The 22,016-nt window shown below is 38.0% G+C and overlaps 2 protein-coding genes and 1 pseudogene across 3 annotated transcripts in view; 2 read left to right on the top strand and 1 right to left on the bottom strand.

The window, feature by feature from the left end:
- LOC311614713 (ferritin light chain-like) overlaps positions 1–19,570 on the bottom strand; it is a 51,397-nt pseudogene extending 31,827 nt beyond the window's left edge. The window contains exon 1 of the transcript XR_014797106.1: positions 19,457–19,570. The product of XR_014797106.1 is annotated as a ferritin light chain-like (transcript). The remainder of the gene's footprint in view (positions 1–19,456) is intronic.
- On the top strand, positions 7,888–14,423 carry LOC311614846 (cell division control protein 42 homolog; the record flags this gene model as incomplete). Its single annotated transcript, XM_084869962.1, has 2 exons — positions 7,888–7,931; positions 13,023–14,423. 2 exons carry the CDS (start codon positions 7,888–7,890, stop codon positions 13,618–13,620), a joined length of 642 nt encoding a protein of 213 aa, XP_084726088.1. The 3' UTR covers positions 13,621–14,423.
- LOC311614695 (diphthamide biosynthesis protein 3-like) lies at positions 14,400–14,924 on the top strand (the record flags this gene model as incomplete). Its single annotated transcript, XM_084869788.1, has 1 exon — positions 14,400–14,924. One exon carries the CDS (start codon positions 14,400–14,402, stop codon positions 14,754–14,756), a length of 357 nt encoding a protein of 118 aa, XP_084725914.1. The 3' UTR covers positions 14,757–14,924.
- Positions 19,571–22,016: the final 2,446 nt, after the last annotated feature.

Below are 22,016 nucleotides of genomic sequence, written 5' to 3'. Positions count from 1 at the left end.
TGTTGAAACACCTTCAAGAAAATAATTCTGATATTGACATTTGCTATTTCAAAACAACACTTTTAAATATGAGGGAAGCTTTTCTCAACAGGTTTCAGGAATTCGGAAACAGCAAAGTGACATTAGCCTTTGTTAAAAAAACCTCTTAATGCTTCTGTAACAGAATTAAATTTTTCTTCCTTTAATATTGACATTGGCAACTTTGAAATCCAATTGCTGGATTTAAAAAACAAAGAATTGTGGAGCTCAAAATTTGAATGTCTTTGTGCTGATATAGAAATATTGGAGAAAAACAAATGTGAACTTAGTAAACAGCACAGTGGTCTGCTTTGAAAGACCTGGAGAAGGAAAATATGCTGATTTTTAACACCTGGAATAGTATTCCTGACTCATAATCAACTGAAAAAAACTAGCCTTTGCTGTTCTTTCCTTATTCGGGTCTACATATTCATGCGAACAATCATTCTCAAGCATGAACCTTATCAAGAGTAAATTGAGAAGTCGTCTTATTGATGAGAACCTGGAATAGTGCTTAAAATTGAAAACAACAACATACATGCCTAAACCAGTTTGGCTCAGTGGACAGAGCGTCAGTCTGCAGACTGAAAGGTCCCGGGTTCGATTCCGGTCAAGGGCATAAGCCTTGGTTGTGGGCACATCCCCAGTAGGGGGCATGCAAGAGGCAGCTGATCGATGACTCTCTCATCGATGTTTCTAACAATCTCTCTCTCTTCCTCTCTGTAAAAAATCAATAAAAATATATTTTAAAAAATAAAAAATAAAAACAACAACATACAGACATGACTTACTCAAACTTTCCAGGAGATGCAAGACCATTATTCACATTAGTGTTTGTCAATCATTGTCATGATTTAATTTTATGGATATTGTAAGGTAAATTGTAAGGAATTTAATTTTATCAATAAATTATATCATTATTAAGTATTATATCAAGTTTTATTCAACGTACCTACAGTTTAACTAAGACTTAAAACTTTAAGTAAAGTTTATTAAGTTAAATTTTAGGGAATGCTGTGGAGTGAAAGAAAATGTAGTGTCGAGAATTAAGAAAGGTATGTTGAGATGGTTTGAACATAAAGAGAGGATGAAGGAAAGGAGACAGAGAAAACAAATATACAAATGAGTGTGGATGGAAGAGTTGGAAGGAGTCAACCTCAGCGAAAGTACCTCAATCAGATTGAGGACGTTTTTAGCAAAGGCCAGCTTAGGAGTACCTTAATTAATAACAATGTACCTACCTATATAGTTTAAGTCTAAAAAATTTGGCTCTCAAAAGAAATTTCAATCGTTGTACTGTTGATATTTGGCTCTGTTGACTAATTAGTTTGCCGACCACTGCTCCAGAGCATTATCTCAATCTGTTGAGGTTCTACTTCCTGGCATTTGTAGAAAGTTTCGCACAAATAAACTCACAAAAATTCTTTACAGGTTTGAATGTTTTTATGTTATCATGACCTTGGTTTTTTTTCTTCTTTTTTTCTTAGTAGAAAAGATTTTAAGGTCAATGAAAATAAAAGTGAAATGGGTTTATGTAAGAAACATTCCAAATGACCACCCATATGATTGTCAGCTGATTTCTCAACAGAAACTATGCAGGCCAGTCAGGAGTGGCAAGAAATATTCAAGAAATATTCAAAGTGATGAATAGCAAGAACCTATTAATACAACCAAGATTACTCTACCTAGCAAAACTATCATTCAGAATTGAAGGGCAGATAAAGAGCTTCACAGATAAGAAAAAGCTAAAGGAGTTCATCACCACCAAACCAGTATTATATGAAATGCTAAAGGACATTCTTTAAGAAGAGGAAGAAAAAGGTAAAGATAAAAATTATGAACAACAAAGTGACAACAAATACATATCTATCAACAAGTGAATAAAAAATCTGATGAACAAGCTGAAACCGGTTTTGCTCAGTGGATAGAGCGTCGGCCTGCGGACTGAAAGGTCCGGGTTCGATTCCGGTCAAGGGCATGTACAATGGTTGCGGGAACAACCCCAGTCAGGGGTGGGCAAGAGGCAGCTGGTCGACGTTTCTTTCTCATCGACGTTTCTAACTCTCTATCCTCTCAATTCCTCTCTGTGTACAATCAATAAAAAATATATTTTAAAAAAATCTGATGAACAGAATAAACTGGTGAATATAATAGAATCAGGGGCATAGAAAGGGCATGAACTGGGGGAAGGGGTTATGGGGGATGTGGGAAGAGATTGGACAAAAATCTTTTTATGTTAATAATATTATAGACATCTCCCATTTCATCCCCCTACCCCTCTTTCCTCTCTCCTCCCAGCCCCTCCCCACTCCCAGGTCTTCACTACTCCATTGGCCATGTCCATGGGCTATATATATAAGTATATAAGTTCTTTAGTTTAGCTCTTCTTGTTCTCCACCCCCTTCCCCACATTGAGATATGTCAGTCTGTTCCATGACTTCCTGCTTCAGATCTTATTTTCTTGGTTAATTCATTTTGTTCATTTGATTATTTTTTATTTGTATACAAGGAATCTTTTACATACATACTTTTAAAATAAATAAAACAAACAAACAAATAAAAGGAGGAGCAGGCCAGACAAGAGGGAGAGAAAGAGAGAGAGCCAAAATGACTGGGCTACATACATTCCAGTTGAGAGACAAAGGCTGGGCTGCTTTAGCAGCGGGCTGGGGAGAAGGAGAGGAAGAATGGCCCCCATCTCTTGAGTTTAAAAGAGGGATTTTCTGGATGGAGCCTTTCATTTGCATTCCGGGATGGTTGACAAACTATATTTTTTTCTGGGCATCCCCTTAACCATAATGTATACAGGAAAACCTAAGGGGACCAGGAGAGACCTCAGGTGGAGGGGGTATTAAAACCAAAATATAAATTTTATTATTATTAGTCCAGGCCTTTATAAGGTCACATTGGCATTGAAGTCATTTCATTTTCCTCTGAGACTGTACAAAGAACAGCCGAGAGCGAGAGCCAGCTGGCTAGGAACCTTCCTGCTGGCAATCTGCTAGGCCACCCATAGAGAGTTGGTCTTAAGGCAATGTTGTTTAGGAACCCAGGGTAGGCCTGACACCTAATGTCTAACTTCCTACCTAATATATATATATATATATATATATATATATATATATATATATATATATATATATATATATATATATTTAAATATATTTTATTGATTTTTTTACAGAGAGGAAGGGAGAGAGATAGAGAGCCAGAAACGTCGATGAGAGAGAAACATTGACCAGTCGCCTCCTGCACACCTCCCACCGGGGATGTGCCCGAAACCAATGTACATGCCCTTGACTGAAATCGAACCCGGGACCTTTCAGTCCGCAGACCGACGCTCTACCACTGAGCCAAACCGGTTTCGGATATATATATATATATATATATATATATATATATATATATATATATATATATATTTAAATTTCAGAGAAGAAGAGAGAGGGAGAGATAGAAACATCAATGATGAGCTGCCTCATGCACACCCCCTACTGGGATTCGAGTGGGCAACCCCAGCATGTGCCCTTGACCAGAATCAAACCCAGGACCCTTCAGTCCAAAGCCGACGTTCTACCCACTGAGCAAAACCAGCTAGGGCCCTAACTAATAGCTTGACAAAATAGGGTTTATCCCAGAAAAGTAGTCCTGTTTCAGAATTTAAAAACCAATCTATGTAGTTCAATATATTGATTTTTAAAAGTAAAACCATATAATTAGCTCAATAAACACAAAAATTTAAAGCACATTCAAGACTTTAAACTTTCAAAAAGGTAAGAATAAAAAGAAACTCATTTAACCTAACAAAACAGAAACCTGTAGCCACAATAATGCCTAAGAGCAAAACCTTAACACCACTTTTATTCAACATTATAGGTGTCTTAGGCAGTAAATGGAGAGGGGGGGGAGGGGAAGTAAATGAGATTAGAAAGGAAGAAGTAAAATTGTTCTTACTTGCTGATGATAGTGAGAAGGAATATAGGGGGCAACCTGGGGGTTGTGGGGGTCTAGCAACCTGAATCTGTGCCAGTGACCGGTGTCCTAGTGCACATTCTTGTCAGCCTATAATTAAGTCACTGCCCCTTCTTTAGACAATAGTCTGTTTTCCTGGGTGCTCCCAGTTTGCAGGGGCCACGGGCAGGAAATTTGGCAGTTTGGCCATTGTGGGGGGGGGTCGCTGGCACCACCCAGACCAGGCATTTAGATACACTCTAACTTGCCCATTCTAACAGACTCAGGAGAGGCTGTGAATGCCCACCGCAAAAGCCTGAAGTAAGGAAACAAAGAATTTAGAAATATATATAGGGGGTGATCTCACTATTGGTTGTTGAGGCTTTGGATCTTCAAATCCCCTGAACTAGCAGTGCTGCTTTAAATAAAGGATTTTTCCTGAATCTCCGAGTACTCATGGTGTATTTTCCGGTCACCTGGTAAATTTTGTAATAGGATCCTATACGCAGAAAATCCTAAGGAATCCCTAACAAAACTACAACTAACAAAGAAGTTTACATGGATTAAAACCCCCAAATCATTTGTATTTCTACAACTACCAATAAGCTATCCAAAAATGAAATTCAGAATATTCTATTCTGAGTAGCATCAAAAAGAATAAAACATGTAAATATAAATTTATCGAAAGGAGAGACAAATAAACAAAACGACACAGACTCAAAGTGTTACCGAAAAACCCAAGTTCAGCTGCTCACTGATCAAAAACCAATACTGAGAGACAAGTGCTTGGTAGAAAAAAAAAGTTGCTTCATTCAGAAGGCCAGCAGACTGGAAAGAAAGCAGACTAATATCCAAAGACAATCTCCATAGTTCCAGAGCAAGCAGAAGAGTTTTTAAAGGGGAGAAGGGGTGGGGAAATAGCAGGAGCTTTGTGCTGGGCTGCATGCAGTCTGTATGCAGTTAATCATTTTCTTGATTACTAGGAGACTTCCTGGTCACAGCTTCTTTAGAGACACTTTCCTTCCATAAAACAAGTTCTCATTGAAGTTACCCCTCCTGTTTAACAAGGAGAAGTTACCCCACCTTCTGAAGGAGATATAAGCAACTTAATGACTACATTCCTAAGAACAAAAGCTGAGCAGGAAGGGTCTTTAGCATGTGAACAAAGGCCTAATTAAGAATTAAATTATTTAATTCTAGCTGCCAAAAATACTAGGGATGTTAAAATCACAAGGGTCTCATTACAAATGGTGCAGAGAACAAATTGATTGATGGTTGCCAGTTGGAAAGGGGTTTGGGGAACTGGGTGAAAGGTGAAGTAATTAATTAGTACAAATTGGTAGTTACAAAATAGTTACCTTTGTGGACGAAGAAGGGCCCATATACTAAAGCTGGCAAGCTCAGGGGAGGCCAGCATGGCAGACTCTACAAACTCAGAGACCAAATGTTACCACATAGAATGGTCCGAACAAAAAAATTCCTAACTAAAAGTGGGTCATGATGGATAGTCATGTCCTAAGCCTGCAACTTCCTTATCAATCTTTTTTTTTTTCAACTTCTTCTTTTTTTTTTAATATATTTTTATTGACTTTTTCACAGAGAGGAAGGGAGAGAGACAGAGAGCTAGAAACGTCGATGACAGAAACACCGACCAGCTGCCTCTTGCACACCCCCCACCAGGGATGTGCCCACTACCAACGTACATGCCCCTGACCGGAATCGAACCTGGGACCTTTCAGTCCTCAGACCGACGCTCTACCACTGAGCCAAACCGGTTTTGGCTCCTTATCAATCTTTACAGTGAGACTGTCTATTGTGTTTTTGCAAATAAGAAAATATACCTTTGAAACATCAGAGTAATCTCTCTCCTTTTTCCTTCAGAGCATGCTCTCTGCACCAGAGCACAAGACCACCAGACTATGAGACCCCATCACTGTTATCTTGCTCCCCCATACCATCTCTGTGCTGTAAATATTAACTATCCTGTATCCAATAATGTAAAAGAAGTATGTGTCTCTCCATTTCACTTTTTATCCAATTCCAGAGATTTCTCCACTTTGCTTTCTCTCACCCATTAATCTACCACCAAAGGATTTCATGTAAACCTCCTTACATCTCCTTTGATTCTGTTGTCTAAAATAAGCTGCAAAATTGCCATTCTCTAGAGCATTTTTTCAATCTGTTGAGATTTTGCTGCCCAGCAATTGTCCTCAGTTTGGCTCAAGTAAACTCATAAAATTTCTCTACAGGTTTGGATATTTCTTTCATCAACACAGGAATGTAAAATACAGCATTAGAGAATATGGTCAATACTATTGTAATAACTATATATGGTGCTGGAGCTATTGGGGAGAACACTTGGTGAATTACATGGATGCCTGACCACTATACTGGGAACCTGAAACTAATATATATATATGGCTAATATGCTAAGTGTCCCTCGTAACATCTGACCAGTTGGTATATGACATGCACTGACCACCAGAGGGGCAGACACTCAACGCAGGAACTTTCATGATGCAATGCACACTGACCGGCACTACGGACCTGGTGCTGACAAACCAACACTTGGCTTCCCCCAAGTGGGACACAGGCCCCACCACCACCCCAGAGCGACACCCCACAAAATTGCAGCCAACACTGCTAAGACCCCATGACACAAAATATGGCCCACAGCCTAGCCCAGCTTTGGGTTCTGAGTAATGACATCACGTAACAACATCTGGCTTCCTCTCCCTAATGACTAACCTCCTTGCAGTTTTGTCAGCTCAGGAACACAGGTAGAAACATTTTACACTGGAACAAAATGTCTGTGAAGCATTTTCTTGTGCCCCATCTCATTTGATCCTCACAGAAGTCCTGGAGTAGGTAGATAAGAGACTCAGTGGAATCCTATTTTCTTTTCATTAGCCAGAAAACGGAGATTTAAAAATCTTAGAAACTTGACCCAAATGAAAAGAAATAAGAAATGGTGGAGCTTGAAAATGACTTCAGGTTTTCTCACTGCACAGAATATAGTCAAAACTGCTGCAGTTAAATATTTTACAATTTGTTCTCCCTGTGTGATCTACAATAATAATCTGTTATTTACTACTGTGCTACTATTACCTGAAAGAGAAGTTGGGGTGCTTCACTGGGTTGGAAAATGTTTAGCTAAATCAGAAAGCAGATCGAATTAAGCAAGTTTATCCTGTATCTATAAAAGGTTAAGTTGAATCACACTTGCGTGATACATGTAAAGCTCTCGCTATTGCAAATCGTATGCATAAGTTTCGATCTGTCATTGTCAATTGTGAATTTGGTTGACACTTCTATTATAGAGAAAGGGCAAATAGTGATATGAAAATATTTCTTCTAATAAATTTCCTTTCAATGTGCATGGATTCGTGCACCAGGCCACTAGTATAAAATAATCTTGAATGTCAGCTTTAATTGAAAAGTAAAAAATAAAAAAATAAAACTCACACACTCTACAAGATAAAAATTACAAAGCATTGCTTAGAGAAACTGAAGGAGATGCATGAAATATCCATGTTTATGGATTGGTAGATGCAATATTATTACATAAACAACTCTCACAAATCTGTTCTACAAAGTCAATGCAATCTTTATCAAAATCCCAGCAGGATTTTTCTTTTTAATAGAAAATGGCAAACTGATCCTAAATTTAAGGGATGCAGAATAACCTAAACAATTTTTATAAACAACAAAACAGTAAGTGTTTCATTATCAAATTTTAAAACTTTCTTTAATGCTATAGCAATCAAGACAGTATAATCTGAGCATTGGTTTACTGGAATGAATGCCACAGAAAGTCATATAAAAAGAGGTAGAAAGGTTAAATTAAAATTTATAATAAAATGCTGAAGGCCAAGTGTGGGCAACCATGAGAATGAGAAGCCCCTCTGAGTTTCAGAAATGGAGATCAGGTTGCACTCACTCAAGGCAGCCTTTACCAACAGGTAACCAACCACCAGAAAGATCACAGAAAAAGATTCTCTCGGTGCTCTCTGGGGAAGGAGAATAGCAACTATGATTGAAATTTGTATAAAGGTAATCCTCCCAGTGCTTACCAGAATTTAAAGTATAATCCACTGCTCTTAACTATACATAACTTGAATGACTTGGATATTTCAGCCTTTAGGCCAAGAGATGGTCTAGGACCAGATTTAGGAGTAGATGTCACAGGAGAAGATACCCTAGGAAAGTGTGCCCTGAGACTGGTAGCCCAACCCACGGACATTGACTCTGCCACCGCCATGCAAATAAATAAGGAAATGAATGCCTAGGTGAGTGGTCGGCAAACTCATTAGTCAACAGAGCCAAATATCAACAGTACAAAGATTGAAATTTCTTTTGAGAGCCAAGTTTTTTAATATATATTTTATTGATTTTCCACAGAGAGCAAGGGAGAGGGCTAGAGAGCTAGAAACATCGATGAGAGGAGAAGCATCGACCAGCTGCCTCCTGCACACCCCCTACCAGGGATGTGCCCGCAACCAATGTACATGCCCTTGACTGGAATCAAACCTGGGACCTTTCAGTCTGCAGACCGACGCTCTATCCACTGAGCCAAACTGGTTTCGGCAAGAGAGCCAAGTTTTTTAAACTTAAACTTCTTCTAATGCCACTTCTTCAAAATAGACTCGCTCAGGCTGTGGTATTTTGTGGAAGAGCCACACTCAAGGGGCCAAAGAGCTGTATGTGGCTCGCAAGCAGCAGTTTGCTGACCACGGGCCTAGACAAAAGAAAGATGTGCTTTTATCAAAAAAATATCCACTTCAGTAAATACTATCTTAGATATAGCATGTCTGAATTTTATCAAAAACCCATCACTATCCAGCCTTCCCACTGTAATTTGACAGTCTGTTCAGTGCTTTACTGCTATGTATCTATCATTTTGTTCATCAGGTTATAATGTCCTTTATTTTCCATAAATGAGTGAGATCATGCGGTATTTTTCTTTCATTTCCTGGCTTATTTTACTTAAGATAATGCTTAATATTTATCTTTCTCCAGCTAAATTATTTCACTTAGCACAATGCTCTCGAGGCCCATCATACTGATGCAAATGGTAGGAGTTCCTTCTTTTTTACAACAAAATAGTATTCCATTGTGTAGATGTACCAGAGTTTTTTAACGCACTCGTCTGCTAATGGGCACTTAGGTTGTTTCCAAATCTTAGCTATAGTGTATTGTGCTGCAATGAACATAAGGGTGTATATATCCTTTGTGATAGGTGTTTCTAGTTTCTTGGAATATATTCCTGGAAGTGGGTCAAATGGGAGTTCCATTGTTAGTTTTTTTGAGGAAACTCCATACTGTTCTCCGCAGTGGCTGCACCAGTCGGCATTCCCACCAGCCGTGCACGAGGGATCCTTTTTCTCCGAATCCTTGCCAGAACTTGTCGTTTGTTGATTTGGTGATGATTACCATTCTGACAGGTGTGAGATGGTACTGCACTGTCATTTTGATTTGCATCTCTCAGACAATTAGTGACTCAGCAGGTTTTCATATGTCTCTTGGCCTTTCTTCTGTCTTCTTTCGAAAAGATTCTATTTAGGTCCGTTGTCCATTTAAAAAAAAAAATTTCTTTATTGATTAAGGTATCACATATTTGTCCTCAAACCCCGCCCCCCCATTCCAATCCCACCCCCTCACTCATGCCCCTACCCCTCTATTGTCCTTGACCACTGGTTAGGCTCATATGGGTGCACATAAGTCCTTTGGTTGATCTCTCCCTTTTATCCCCACCCTCCCTTTGAGGTCCAACAGTCTGACCCATGGCTCCTTATCTCTGGGTCGGTTCTTGTTCATCAGTCTATATTGTTCACAATTGCCTCTAGATGAGTGAGATCATGTCCTACTGGAAATATACTTATAAGAATAAAAAATGAGACAAGCAATAATCGTTATGCTGAAAGGCATATGAATCAGTCTGTAGTGAGCTTCTTTCTGGGCCACCAGTTCTTTTGAGACCCAATTTCAATGTTAAACAGTTCCTTATGTGTACATGTCAGCAATGATATTTCAGTTCTGCATGGTGGGCAGATGGTGGTAATGCAGGTCCAACCCTCTCTGGTTTGGTCCTGGGCAACATGCAGTGATACAAAGCTGCTGACTGCTATTATGGTAAGGTGTCATCAGCGAATTCCATCTCTGGACTGCTTCTCTTCTGTCTTCATGGTTGGAGTAGTCCTGTCAATTCTTCTCTGTTGCCAGAATCCACATGGCCTTGGAGTTGTTTTCTGAAAATATGCAAACATATTCTCGACCAAAAGTTAATAAAGGAATATTTTCTATAAATTTGACTTGGAATCCTTTTTCATTTTTTGCCCAAATGATTTTCCTCTGGCTTGTTTGGACACCATGTGTGTTTTTCATGGGTGTCTTGCTGATAGCATTACAATTAATTTTTCTAAAGTACAAATTTTCTAGATGTAATTTACTTTCAGGATATTTTTCCTTACATCATCTTCTTCTACTTTCCCCCATTTTTGATTTAAATATTAGGAGGCTTTTGAAATTTTTATAATGTAGTCTTGATAGCTTTTAAATTTTAATTTTTTGCACTATAATATGACTGCTTTAGGTTCATTTCCTGTTGTGAGATTTTATCCTGAGATGAGCTACCAATAAAAACTTTAGTTAACACCTTAGGAACAGCTTTTTGCCAAGTGCAATTAATTTTTCTAGAATATTCGCTTATTTCAATTAGCCAATTTAAATTAGCCTGAAAACTTGTCTACTATTTTACTGTCAAATTTATTACTCTAAAACAATCTTATTTTACTGTGTCTGTGGTCCATTTTTTTATTGGATCATTTAACTTCCTTTTATTGAGTTGTTTAAGTTCACTGTAGATGTTAGAGATTAAACCTTTATCAGTGATAACATTTGCAAATGTGTTCTCCCATTCAGTGGGCTTTCTTGTTGTTTTGTTGATGGTTTATTTTGCTGTGCAAAGGCTTTTTATTTTGATGTAGTCCCATTTGTTTATTTTCTCTTTAGTTTCCATTGCCCTAGGAGTGATATCAGTGAAGAAATTGCTTCGGCATATGTCTGAGATTTCTCTGCCTGTGGATTCCTCTAATATTCTTATGGTTTCCCATCTTATGATTAAGTCCTTTATCCATTTTGAGTTTATTTTTGTGTATGGTGGAAGTTGGTGATCTACTTCATTTTTTTTTTTTTTAAATGAAAAAAAAATGTATATTTTTTTTTTATTCCCACCACCATTTATTAAAGAGACTGTCTTGGCTTCATTGTATGTTCATGCCTCCTTTGTCAAATATTAATTGAGCATAGTGGTTTGGGTCAATATCTGGGTTTTCTATTCTATTCTATTGGTCTAGAATACCAATACCTTGTGCCAGTACCAGGCTGTTTTGAGAACAGTAGCTTTGTAATACAGCTTGAAATCTGGTATTGAGATCCCACCTACTTTGTTCTTCTTTCTCAGGATTGCTGTGGCTATTCGGGTTCTTTTTTTTTTTTTTTTTTCCAGATGAATTTTTGGAGAGTTCTTTCTAGGTCTCTAAAATACACTGTTATTAATGGGGAGTGCAATGAATCTATACATTGCTTTGGATAGTATGGACATTTAAATGATGTTGATTCTACCAATCCATGAACATGGTATGTTCTACCATCTGTCTGCATCTTCCTCTATCTCCTCTTTCAATGTCCTGTAGTTTTCCGCATATAGGTTTTTATTACCTCCTTAGTTAAGTTTATTCCTAGGTATCTTAATTTTTTTTTGGTGTGATGATAAATGGGATTGCTATTTTAGTCTCTCTTTCTATAAGTTCACTATTGGTGTATAGAAATGCCATAGATTTCTTGGTGTTAATTTTGTATCCTGCTACATTGCCAAATCCATTTATTAAGTCAACAATATCCATACAATACTATATAATATCATGTCATCTGCAAAAAAGGACAGCTTTACTTCTTCTTTTCCAATTTGGATGCTTTTTATTTCTTCTTGTCTAATTCCAATGGCTAATACTTCCAGTACTATGTCAAACAGGAGTGGTGAGAGTGCGCATCCCTGTCTTGTTCCTGTTCTTAGGAAAAATGGTTTTAGTTTTTGCCCATTGAGTAAGATATTGGATGTACGTTTTCTTTTATATATGGCTTTCATTATGTTGAGGTATTATCCTTCTATTCCCACCTTGCTGAGAGTTTTTATTTAAAAAAGGGTGTTGGATTTTGTCAAATGCTTTTTCTGCAGAAGTTGATATGACTATGTGATTGTTATCTCTCAATTTGTTTATGTGATGTATCAGGTTTATTGATTTGGGTACATTGTACAATCTTTACATGCCGGGACAAATCCTACTTGGTCATGGTGTATGATCTTTCTGATGTACTGCTGAAAACTTAAAATTCTTCTAACGTCACTTCTTCAAAATAGACTCAATCAGGCCGTGGTATTTTGTGGAAGAGCCACACTCAACGGGCCAAGGAGCCACATGTGGCTCACGAGCTGCAGTTTGCCGACCATGGACCTAAAGCATTTTAGTTGACTCATTTACTATATTAGAAAGTAACACAAAAATAGTTATTAATTAAAAAGTAATGTGATTGTTAATTTAATAATTAATGATTGGTCAATTGAAATAATTATAAAATTTAATATTCATTTTTTAATATTACATATAACAGTTTTCTGAAAAATGACTATTTTCAAAATCAAATAATCTCAGTGATGAGTAACATTGTTTTACATATAATTTATATTTTTTTTTGCAAATCTCTTTAATGTCTGGTTTAATAACTGAGATCACATATCTGCTTCTGCATTCAAACCATTATGAAATGTTTCTTTGGTTTGAAATATATGAATTCTTACCTAAAAGATATGCAACTGAAAAATAGAGAAGTATATTAATATTCCTTCAGATAATTATGGATTTTCTTCATTGATATTATACCAAAACTCAACAAGTGGTAATCTCTCAGAGATTAGTTGAAATGTAGGAATCTGGAGTGCTGCCAACGCCCCGGCGGAGAGGCTGAGGTCATCATTGGATTTGAAATATTTAAAGTGGATATAAAACTGTTTCAGCAACGCAGACAATTAAGTGTGTCGTTGTGGGCAATGGTGCTGTTGGTAAAACATGTCTTCTGATATCCTACACAACAAACAAATTTCCATCTGAATATATACCAACTGTTTTTGACAACTATGCAGTCACAGTTATGATTGGTGGAGAGCCATATACTCTTGGACTTTTTGATACTGCAGGGCAAGAGGATTATGACAGATTACGACCGCTGAGTTATCCACAAACAGATGTATTTCTAGTCTGTTTTTCAGTGGTCTCTCCATCCTCATTTGAAAATGTGAAAGAAAAGTGGGTGCCTGAGATAACTCATCACTGTCCAAAGACTCCTTTCTTGCTTGTTGGGACCCAAATTGATCTCAGAGATGACCCCTCTACGATTGAGAAACTTGCCAAGAACAAACAGAAACCTATCACTCCAGAGACTGCTGAAAAGCTGGCCCATGACCTGAAGGCTGTCAAGTATGTGGAGTGTTCTGCTCTCACACAGAAAGGCCTAAAGAATGTATTTGACGAAGCAATATTGGCTGCCCTGGATCCTCCAGAACCAAAGAAGAGCCGCAGGTGTGTGCTGCTATGAACATCTCTCCAGAGCCCTTTCTGCACAGCTGGTTTCGACATCATACTAAAAGCAATGTTTAAATCAAACTAAAGATTAAAAATTAAAATTCGTTTTTGCAATAATGACAAATGCCCTGCACCTACCCATATGCACTCGTGTGAAACAAGGCCCATAGATATGGTCCCTTTCCCCCCCCCTCAATACTAGTTAATTTTGAGTAATTGTGTATTGTCAAAATAGTGATCAGTACTAGTTTTTGTTTTGTTTTTTCTTTTGTTCAAAAGCAAGGCATGCTTGTGATGACTCTGTAACAGACTAATTCGGGTTGTTGAAGCTGCTCCCAGGTTCCACTCTGGAGAGTGATCTGAGACATCTAGTATTTTTTTTTTTTTTTTTTTTTTTTTTGTGGTGGGAGGGGAGGGGTGTGTATGTGGAGTTTGTTTTTATTTAGTCATTTTTTAAAAATCCTTTAACCTTTGGACAGCCCTTTAGGTGAGGAGGATGGAGTGATTCCACATTCCACTTCCTAGATCTAGTTTAGAAAACATGTTTCCCACCGGTGCTCTTAGGAAGGAGTATAGTAAATGCCTCGTTTAATAACATACTCCTTTTTGAAAGTTGCCTTTTCTCTCCACCCTCGAGTAGGTTCAGTATTTGATGAATCTCATGCAAGTGGGTGGAACCTGTCTTGCCCCTCCTTGTCTAGGATGCACTCTGTCCGGGACTGACTTTCAAGGAAATTGGTTAGCCGTTTGCTGATTTTTTTTAAGTTAATGTCTAACTTCTTTCACTGAAGAATGAAGAAAAGTATTGCACCTTTTGAAATATACCAAATGGAGGCCGACCCGGGTCGGTTTCGACCGGTGGGGGGGGTCCCCGGGGGTCCCCTATCAGGCCCCAGAACTATGGCGGTGTTTCACGACGAAGTGGAAATCGAGGACTTCCAATACGACGAGGACCTGGAGACGTATTTCTACCCCTGTCCTTGCGGCGATAACTTCTGCATCACTAAGGAAGACTTGGAGAACGGGGAAGAAGTGGCCACGTGTCCTAGCTGCTCCCTCATTATAAAAGTGATTTATGACAAAGAGCAGTTTATGTGTGGAGAAACAGTCCCAGCCCCTTCCACCAACAAAGAATTAGTTAAATGCTAAAGAAAGGCTTTGGGAATCCAAATCCCGAACATTCAGGGATGAACCACGCTGGAAAAGTCGAGGCACAGTTCCTGGCTTCCTCATGGGGACAACTGCTTTATAGTTTGCTGCTGTGGATACATTTCATCGGCTCCGAGTTCATCTCCAATTAAAGAAGCAAGTCCATGACATGACATTCCTGGATTTCATGCTTAGAACTTTGAATTGGAAAAAGTGTTCTTATTTTCACATGAATGTAAAGGAAGATAATTCCAGTCAGTGCTTTCATCCCCTCATTGTTATTTTTTCTTATACCTAATTTATTATTTGATAGCATCGTCTACCTCAAAGTCATTTGGATTCCTTCATTTAAAAAGATTTTATTTAATTGGTTATTAGGATTATTAAAATTAGGCCTTTTGAAATTGGAAAAAAAAAAAAAAAAAAAGAAATATACCGAATGGATTAAGCACATAATTTAAAAAAAAACATTTTTTCCTTGTCAGTCATTGTCTTACATGCTTAGCATAGATGTGCAGCTCAATAGTGTATGAAACGGTTCCTAGAACACAGCTGAAGACCTGGTATATATGAGGGGTGCTAGAAGACAGATGTCTGTGGAATGATTCACATCCTCTTCAAGTTATGAGGATGGAGACCTGCTTCATTAAGAAGCTAGGGGTGGGGTGGGAGTGGGGAGAACATTTAACAACATGGGGACCAGTCAGGGGAATCCCCTTATTTCTGTTTTGCATGGGGAACCCTAGAGCAGCCAGTCGAGGCTCTCTAGTTTAATAAAAACCATGGAGAGAGTCTTATGAAGACTCTTCATAAGTGTTAATAGGGATTTTATCAGTTTATTTTGGTTGCAGTTCCCAACATTTAAAAAAAAATGTTTAGGTAATATTCTTCACCTTCCCCAAATCCTAATTCTTGTAGTTTCATTAGTGTTGAACCAATGCTTTCTCATGTCTCAATTCTTTGTATATGCATTCTTTTCAGATGTATTAAACAAACAAAAAACTCTTTAAAAAAAAAAAAAGAAATGTAGGAATCTGAAAACATAAACCCTTTTTATTAAAATCCATTGGTATGTCTTGCACATTTAATGGATATTTGACTCATGCATGATTTTGGAATATGCTCTTTTGGAAAATATCAGTTCATTGAGTAAAGCAGATCTTCAAAATGTTGGCATATTTAAATAATATTTTAAAAATTGCATTATTAAAATCTCTTTCCATGCCTTCAGAGAAGTCTTATGTATTAGGAAGCTATGAAGCTTGCACCAGTGGATACTTTACATAAGTTCTAAATTTTGTATGAAATTGCACATTTTAAATGGGCAACAAATACCATCAGTTATTTTGTTTGACTGGAAAAGCTCACTTCACTCATTTAGAAAGAAATGTATGCCTAAAACCCAAATATGAAAAACCGTAGTTGGTCTATCGGTCATTTAAGGATATACACAGAAACAATGAAGTGGCACTATTTCCCATAAACACCCATGGGAGGTCATGTCTGATCTTAACTTCTACAGAGACCCTGAAGAGATTGAAAAGAGCAGACTGCTGTTGAAAAGGCTTGTGACCAAAGAGGAATTTCAGGGTGAATGGACTGCTCCAGCTTCAGAGTTCACTGTTGCTCAGCCTGAGATCACCCACTGGTCTGAAGGCGCAGGTGTGTTCTGTGCCTATTCAGCAGTTTCCTACTGAGGGCTGGAGCCCTCAGTTTGCCACTGAAGACTGGTCTGCAGCCCCCACTACTCAGGCCACTGAATGGGTAGGGACAACCACTAAGTGGCCTTAAGCTGTTCTTCCACAAACTCTTAACAGAATGGAAATAAGGTTGACGAAAAAGAAACTGTTTCTAAAAGTAGAACAAAAGAAATGCATAGGAAAAAAAGTCACTGTTTAAAACAATGTTTACATCTAGGGATGATAGAAGAGAGATGAAACCAGGGATGGGTGCACAGAGAACTTCAACTATAATGGTAATGTTTTATATTTGATGTTTGGTTGGTGTCTGTATATTCCGTAAGTATTTCATAACACATACAGAAAGCCCCCTCAGAGACAAAGAAAGCTAATTTTACAATCATCACCTCCACTACCACAACCAAAAGCACAAGATCACACTAGATGGATTCTTATTCAATTTACTTTTCTCACATAACAATCCATTATAGCATTAGCCAGCTCAAAAGTATAAAGAGGCAAATGTTTTCACAGTAGCAAAATATGTCATAATAAAAATGTCCGACAATTTATTAAAACATTCTCCTACTGCAGCCACTGTGGAAAACAGTATGGAGTTTCCTCAAAAAATGAAAAATAGAACTTCCATTTGACCCAGTAATCCCACTTCTAGGAATATATCCCAAGAAAGTAGAAACACCAATCAGAAAGAATATATACACCCCTGTGTTCATAGCAGCACAATTTACAATAGCTAAGATTTGGCAACAGCCTAAGTGCCCATCAGCAGATGAGTGGATTAAAAAACTGCGGTATCTACACAATGGAATACTACCCTGTTGTAAAAAAGAAAGAACTCTTACCATTTGCAACAGCATAGATGGACCTGGAGAGCATTATGCTAAGCAAAATAAGCCAGCCAGAGAAAGATAAATATCACATGATTTCATTCCTTTCTGGAATATAATGAACATAAACTGATGAACAAAAATAGATCCAGAGACACAGAAGCATCAAACAGACCATTAAACCTAGGAGGGAAGGCATGGGAGATTGGAGGGGATAAAGAGCTCAACCAAAGAACTTGTATGCATCCATAAAAGCATAACCAATGGCCACAGACAGTAGGGGAGAGTGAGGGCATGTGCTGGAGCAGCTAAGGAGAGGTCAATGAGGGAAAAAGGAAATATATGTAATACTTTAAACTAGCGGTCGCCAACTTTTCATACCTCACACACCACCAGTGGTCTGAGGACGACCAGTTGGTGACCACTGCTTTAACAATAAAGAATTTAAATTTAAAAAAAGAAAAACATTCTCCTACTAATGAATACATGGGTTGCTTCCAGTTACTTGTCACAAAAATAAAGCTGCAAAGGCATCCTGTTCATATTCTAATATACTGGTACTTTTGCATGGCCCAGTGGCTGAGCAGCGACCTATGAACCAAGAGGTTACAGTTCAATTCCCAGTTGGGACACATGCCCGGGTTTCAGGCTCGATCATCAATGTGTGGCATGCAGGAGATAGCCTACAGATGATTCTCTCTTATCACTGATGTTTCTATCTTTCTCTCCCTCTCAATAATAAATAATTATCTATTATTATTTTTATAATTTTTATAATTTTATAATAATAATTGACTGCTAATTCTATCCCCATAGGACAGATTCTATTTTTTCCTTTTCTTTTAAAATTTTTATTTATTGATTTGAGGAAGGGAGGCATAAGGAGAGACACATCCATTTGCTGATACACTTATTTCTGCATTCATTGATTGCTTCTTGTATGTGCCCTGACTGGAGATCAAATCCAAAACCATGGCGTATCTTGGCATATCAAAACAATATTTTAATCCACTGAGTACCCAGCCAGAGCCGAGTAGGACAGATTATTAAAAGGCAGACTATTTGGTCCCGGTTTTTTATTTCCCTAAACATTGCCTGTTAGAGGCACCTCTCATTGACACAAGAGAGGGGTTCCTGGACAGCCCACTGAGTCAGTGGGAAAGGGCTGTCCCCAACCTCAAACCTTGTCTTCTCATATAAATAAATTTGTGTAAAGCCAATTTATTAAAATTGTGTTGTGTTGTGTAAAGCCAATTTATTAAAGCAATTAAAGTATACCTCTTTATTAAAGAAGCAAACCATGCAAACCCATACATCTGGCTTACGAAGTGCAGACCAGCTCTTTAACAGTGCCAGATTACTTTTTTTCAAAAGGTTGTAGGCAAGTCATACTCTCTCCAGCAACAAAAGTGAGATATGGGCACTTCTTAACTGGAATTTATTTTAATCACATAAGCATTTAACATCAGATTAGATGTTATTTTTTACTGTCTTCTCCATCCAATAAACATGTTATATGTAACATAAATTTATTTTCACCAAGAAATCTGAACACAAGAAACTAAGTAATCAACAATCCACAAAATAATATAGCAATTCCCTGCCAAATATTACCTTTACACACACACACACACACACACACACACACACACCCCTACCTGAGATGCTTCCAGAACAAATGTTAAGTATTAATATGCTTAAAAGTCCTCATCTAGAGTATCTATAAAGGGCATTAGATAAAATTTAATCTAGCACATAATGTTACAAATTGATTAGTTTATCAAAACTATGACTGCACACAATAAAGAACACGAAGTAAGAAATAAGACGGGTAGGCTCAACAGGTTAGGTTATTCCTGAAAGCGCTCTGGGAAGATGGAATCTTTCATTTGGGGGCAGCAAGGTATCAACAAAAACCATCTAAACAAGGAAAGACGAGAGGAAAACATCCCAAAATCCATCCTAAGAGCTAGTGTCCGCAACCACCTAGCCTCGTTAGTGCTGGTATGGTGATTAAGGAGAGAGAAATTATTGTCTGATATTCTGAAGAAGGCTAGCAAGAAAAATGAGATACAGGCCGGCTCCTATCCCCCATTCAGATAGGCTACACGATCCGGAAGTGTGTAGCTTTGCTAACGATTGCTTTTCTACCTATTTGAGGTTCGGCACTCACCACAACACAAAAACTGTCCAGTTTCAGCACTTTCCTTAGTAAATTTGTCCTTTGGCCGCCGTTCCACACCTGGTTCGGAGCGGACACCGCCATTTTAGGTCTCAGATAAGCGGCGTTACAGCTAAATACGCCCCGCCCGCAACCGCCGTGCACTAGCAAAAAGGCTCCGCCGGCAACGCGACCCAGAAGCCCTGCTGCCCCTCCCCCAGATTTCCTGACTGCTTGCACTTCCTCTCGCAGCCTTTATCTCCATCGAAATTCCCTCGTACTTCCTTTCGCTTCATTTCTTTTTTTCTTTTTCCAACCCCAATATATTTTTACCTTCTCCCTGACTCCTTTCTTCTTTCCACATTTCTAGATATCTCTTGTTCTCAACTTTCATTTACCTCCAAGGGTGCGACATTTTATAGTAAATTTGTATTTCTGTTATTTTACCAAGGTATTTCAATGTTATAAGGTAAGCTGAGGACTGATTTTTCTCTGTTTTATAGATGATAAAAGTCTACTTCTGAAACTAAGGTCCAGAGAGATGAAGCAATTTCCCAAAAACACTGCAACAGCTAGCAATGGAGTAAAAAAGAATCTAATATGCGCACTTTGACAGCACGTATACTAAAATTGGAATAATACAGAGAAGATTAGTGTGGCCCCTATGCAAGGATGACATGCAAATTTGTGAAGCATTCCATACTTTTTTTTTTTTTTGAGAAATAAGAAAAAAAAACAAACAAGAACCTAATTATTTTCACTTCAGTCTACTTCAACCAACTAACTGAAAAGATGGGAAAACTGAAGAGAGAAATATGGAAGGTTTGAACCTAACATATTGTAAGTCAATGACAAAAATTTAATCAAAACAAGCTGCTTCCTTGTTTGATTCTGCAATAGAGATTTTGTAAAGGTATTAGAATGCTGTTCTCCAGCATAAAATCCCTTCCTGTTCTTTTACACTCAGTTCACTTCCTTACTTTTCTAAGAACCATCTATATTTATCAAAACATTTATCTTTTTTGGTCTCTTTCCATAAGGGAAATACACTATCTAGATGCTAGCCCGAAAACATAGAAGAAGAAGAAGAAGAAGAAGAAGAAGAAGAAGAAGAAGAAGAAGAAGAAGAAGAAGAAGAAGAAGGAGGAGAAGGAGAAGAAGAAAAAGAAGAAGAAGAAGAAGAAGAAGAAGAAGAAGAAGAAGAAGAAGAAGAAGAAGAAGAAGAAGAAAAACCTTGATTAGTGTGGCACCTGTGCATGGAAGGGTTGCTGATTCAATTAGGGATCAGGGCATATAGCCAGGTTTTGGGATCTGTGCAGGAGGCAATCTCTCTCTCTTTCTCTCTCTCTCCCTCTCTAGAAAAGCAATAAAAACATATTTTTTTAAAAGGCTGAAATTTGTGAAGTATTATGGATAAATGGTATAAAAAGTTAGTGGTGGGGGGGATTCCAAGATGGCTGCTAATGGGAAGGCAGACTGCAAGATAGTATGTGAGTGAGAAAGCAAAGGGAGAGTGTGTGGTCACACAGGGAGTATTTGTTGGTGAGTTGAGGGACAGCTATACTCCAGGAGACTGTGGGGGACTGTCGGCCAGGGCTCCCCTGATCGGGCAGCCCCCGCTGCTGCTGGGTCACTTCCCAGAGTAACCCAATCAGATGCAGAGACCACGCCATCTTGAAGGCAAAAGTGGATCTTATTGGACACCTGAGAAGCCTGTGGAATCTACAACTATGGCACCCACTGGACAGCTGTGAACCAGAGAACACCAGTCCCCAAGTGCCACAAGCACACGAATTCAGAGGAGCTCTATATTCCCTCAAAAAAAAAGAGAGAAAGAACATGCTGAGAAAAGAAATCATGGGGAGACAAAGAAACAGCCTGCATATTAAAGAAATGCAGGCATCACCAGATAAGGAAGTAAACAAAATAGAGGCAAGCAACCTGTCAAAGAAAGAATTCAGAGAAATGAACATAAGGAGGATGAAAAGAATGGAAGACAAATTCAACAATATGTGTAAAAAACCAAGAGGAAATGAAGAACCAAGAAGAAATGAAAAATGACATCGCTACTGTAAAGAACTCAACATGTGTCCAGTCAGGGACACTGGCAAGCCAAGTGTCATGATTCCCTGTGTCTGCCAGTGATACCCTGGGTTTCACATATTGGGAGTTTATGAATTATTTTCAATGCTCAATACAGTTTGCAATAAGCCATCTGCCTCATTTTAAAATCTTACTTATTATTCTTTATATGTTGAAATTATAATTGAATCTAAAGGTATACAAATTTTATATTATTCTCTATGTCATTTAAAAGGGATTATTACTTACCAAGAAGTTGTTGTCTTGGAATGTTAAATTTTATAGAAAAGCAAAGGTTTTTTGTTTTTTTTTATCAAGTCTATAATCATGCCACTTTAAAATTTTTGTCATTTGTGGACAGCTTTATTCTGATGTATTTGTAGGTATACTATCGATATATGTCTAGAAAAATCCATGAAAAAGACTCGGACTTATTCTAAATTGCAGGCTTCTAAGCAGGTCATGTTTTTTAACTGGATGAAGATTTATA

This window comes from Pipistrellus hanaki, assembly GCF_964339955.1.
Source record: "Pipistrellus hanaki genome assembly, chromosome: X".
Taxonomy (NCBI): domain Eukaryota; kingdom Metazoa; phylum Chordata; class Mammalia; order Chiroptera; family Vespertilionidae; genus Pipistrellus; species Pipistrellus hanaki.
The sequence above is the reverse complement of the archived record's forward strand: the minus strand, read 5'-3'. Positions and strand labels throughout refer to the sequence as shown.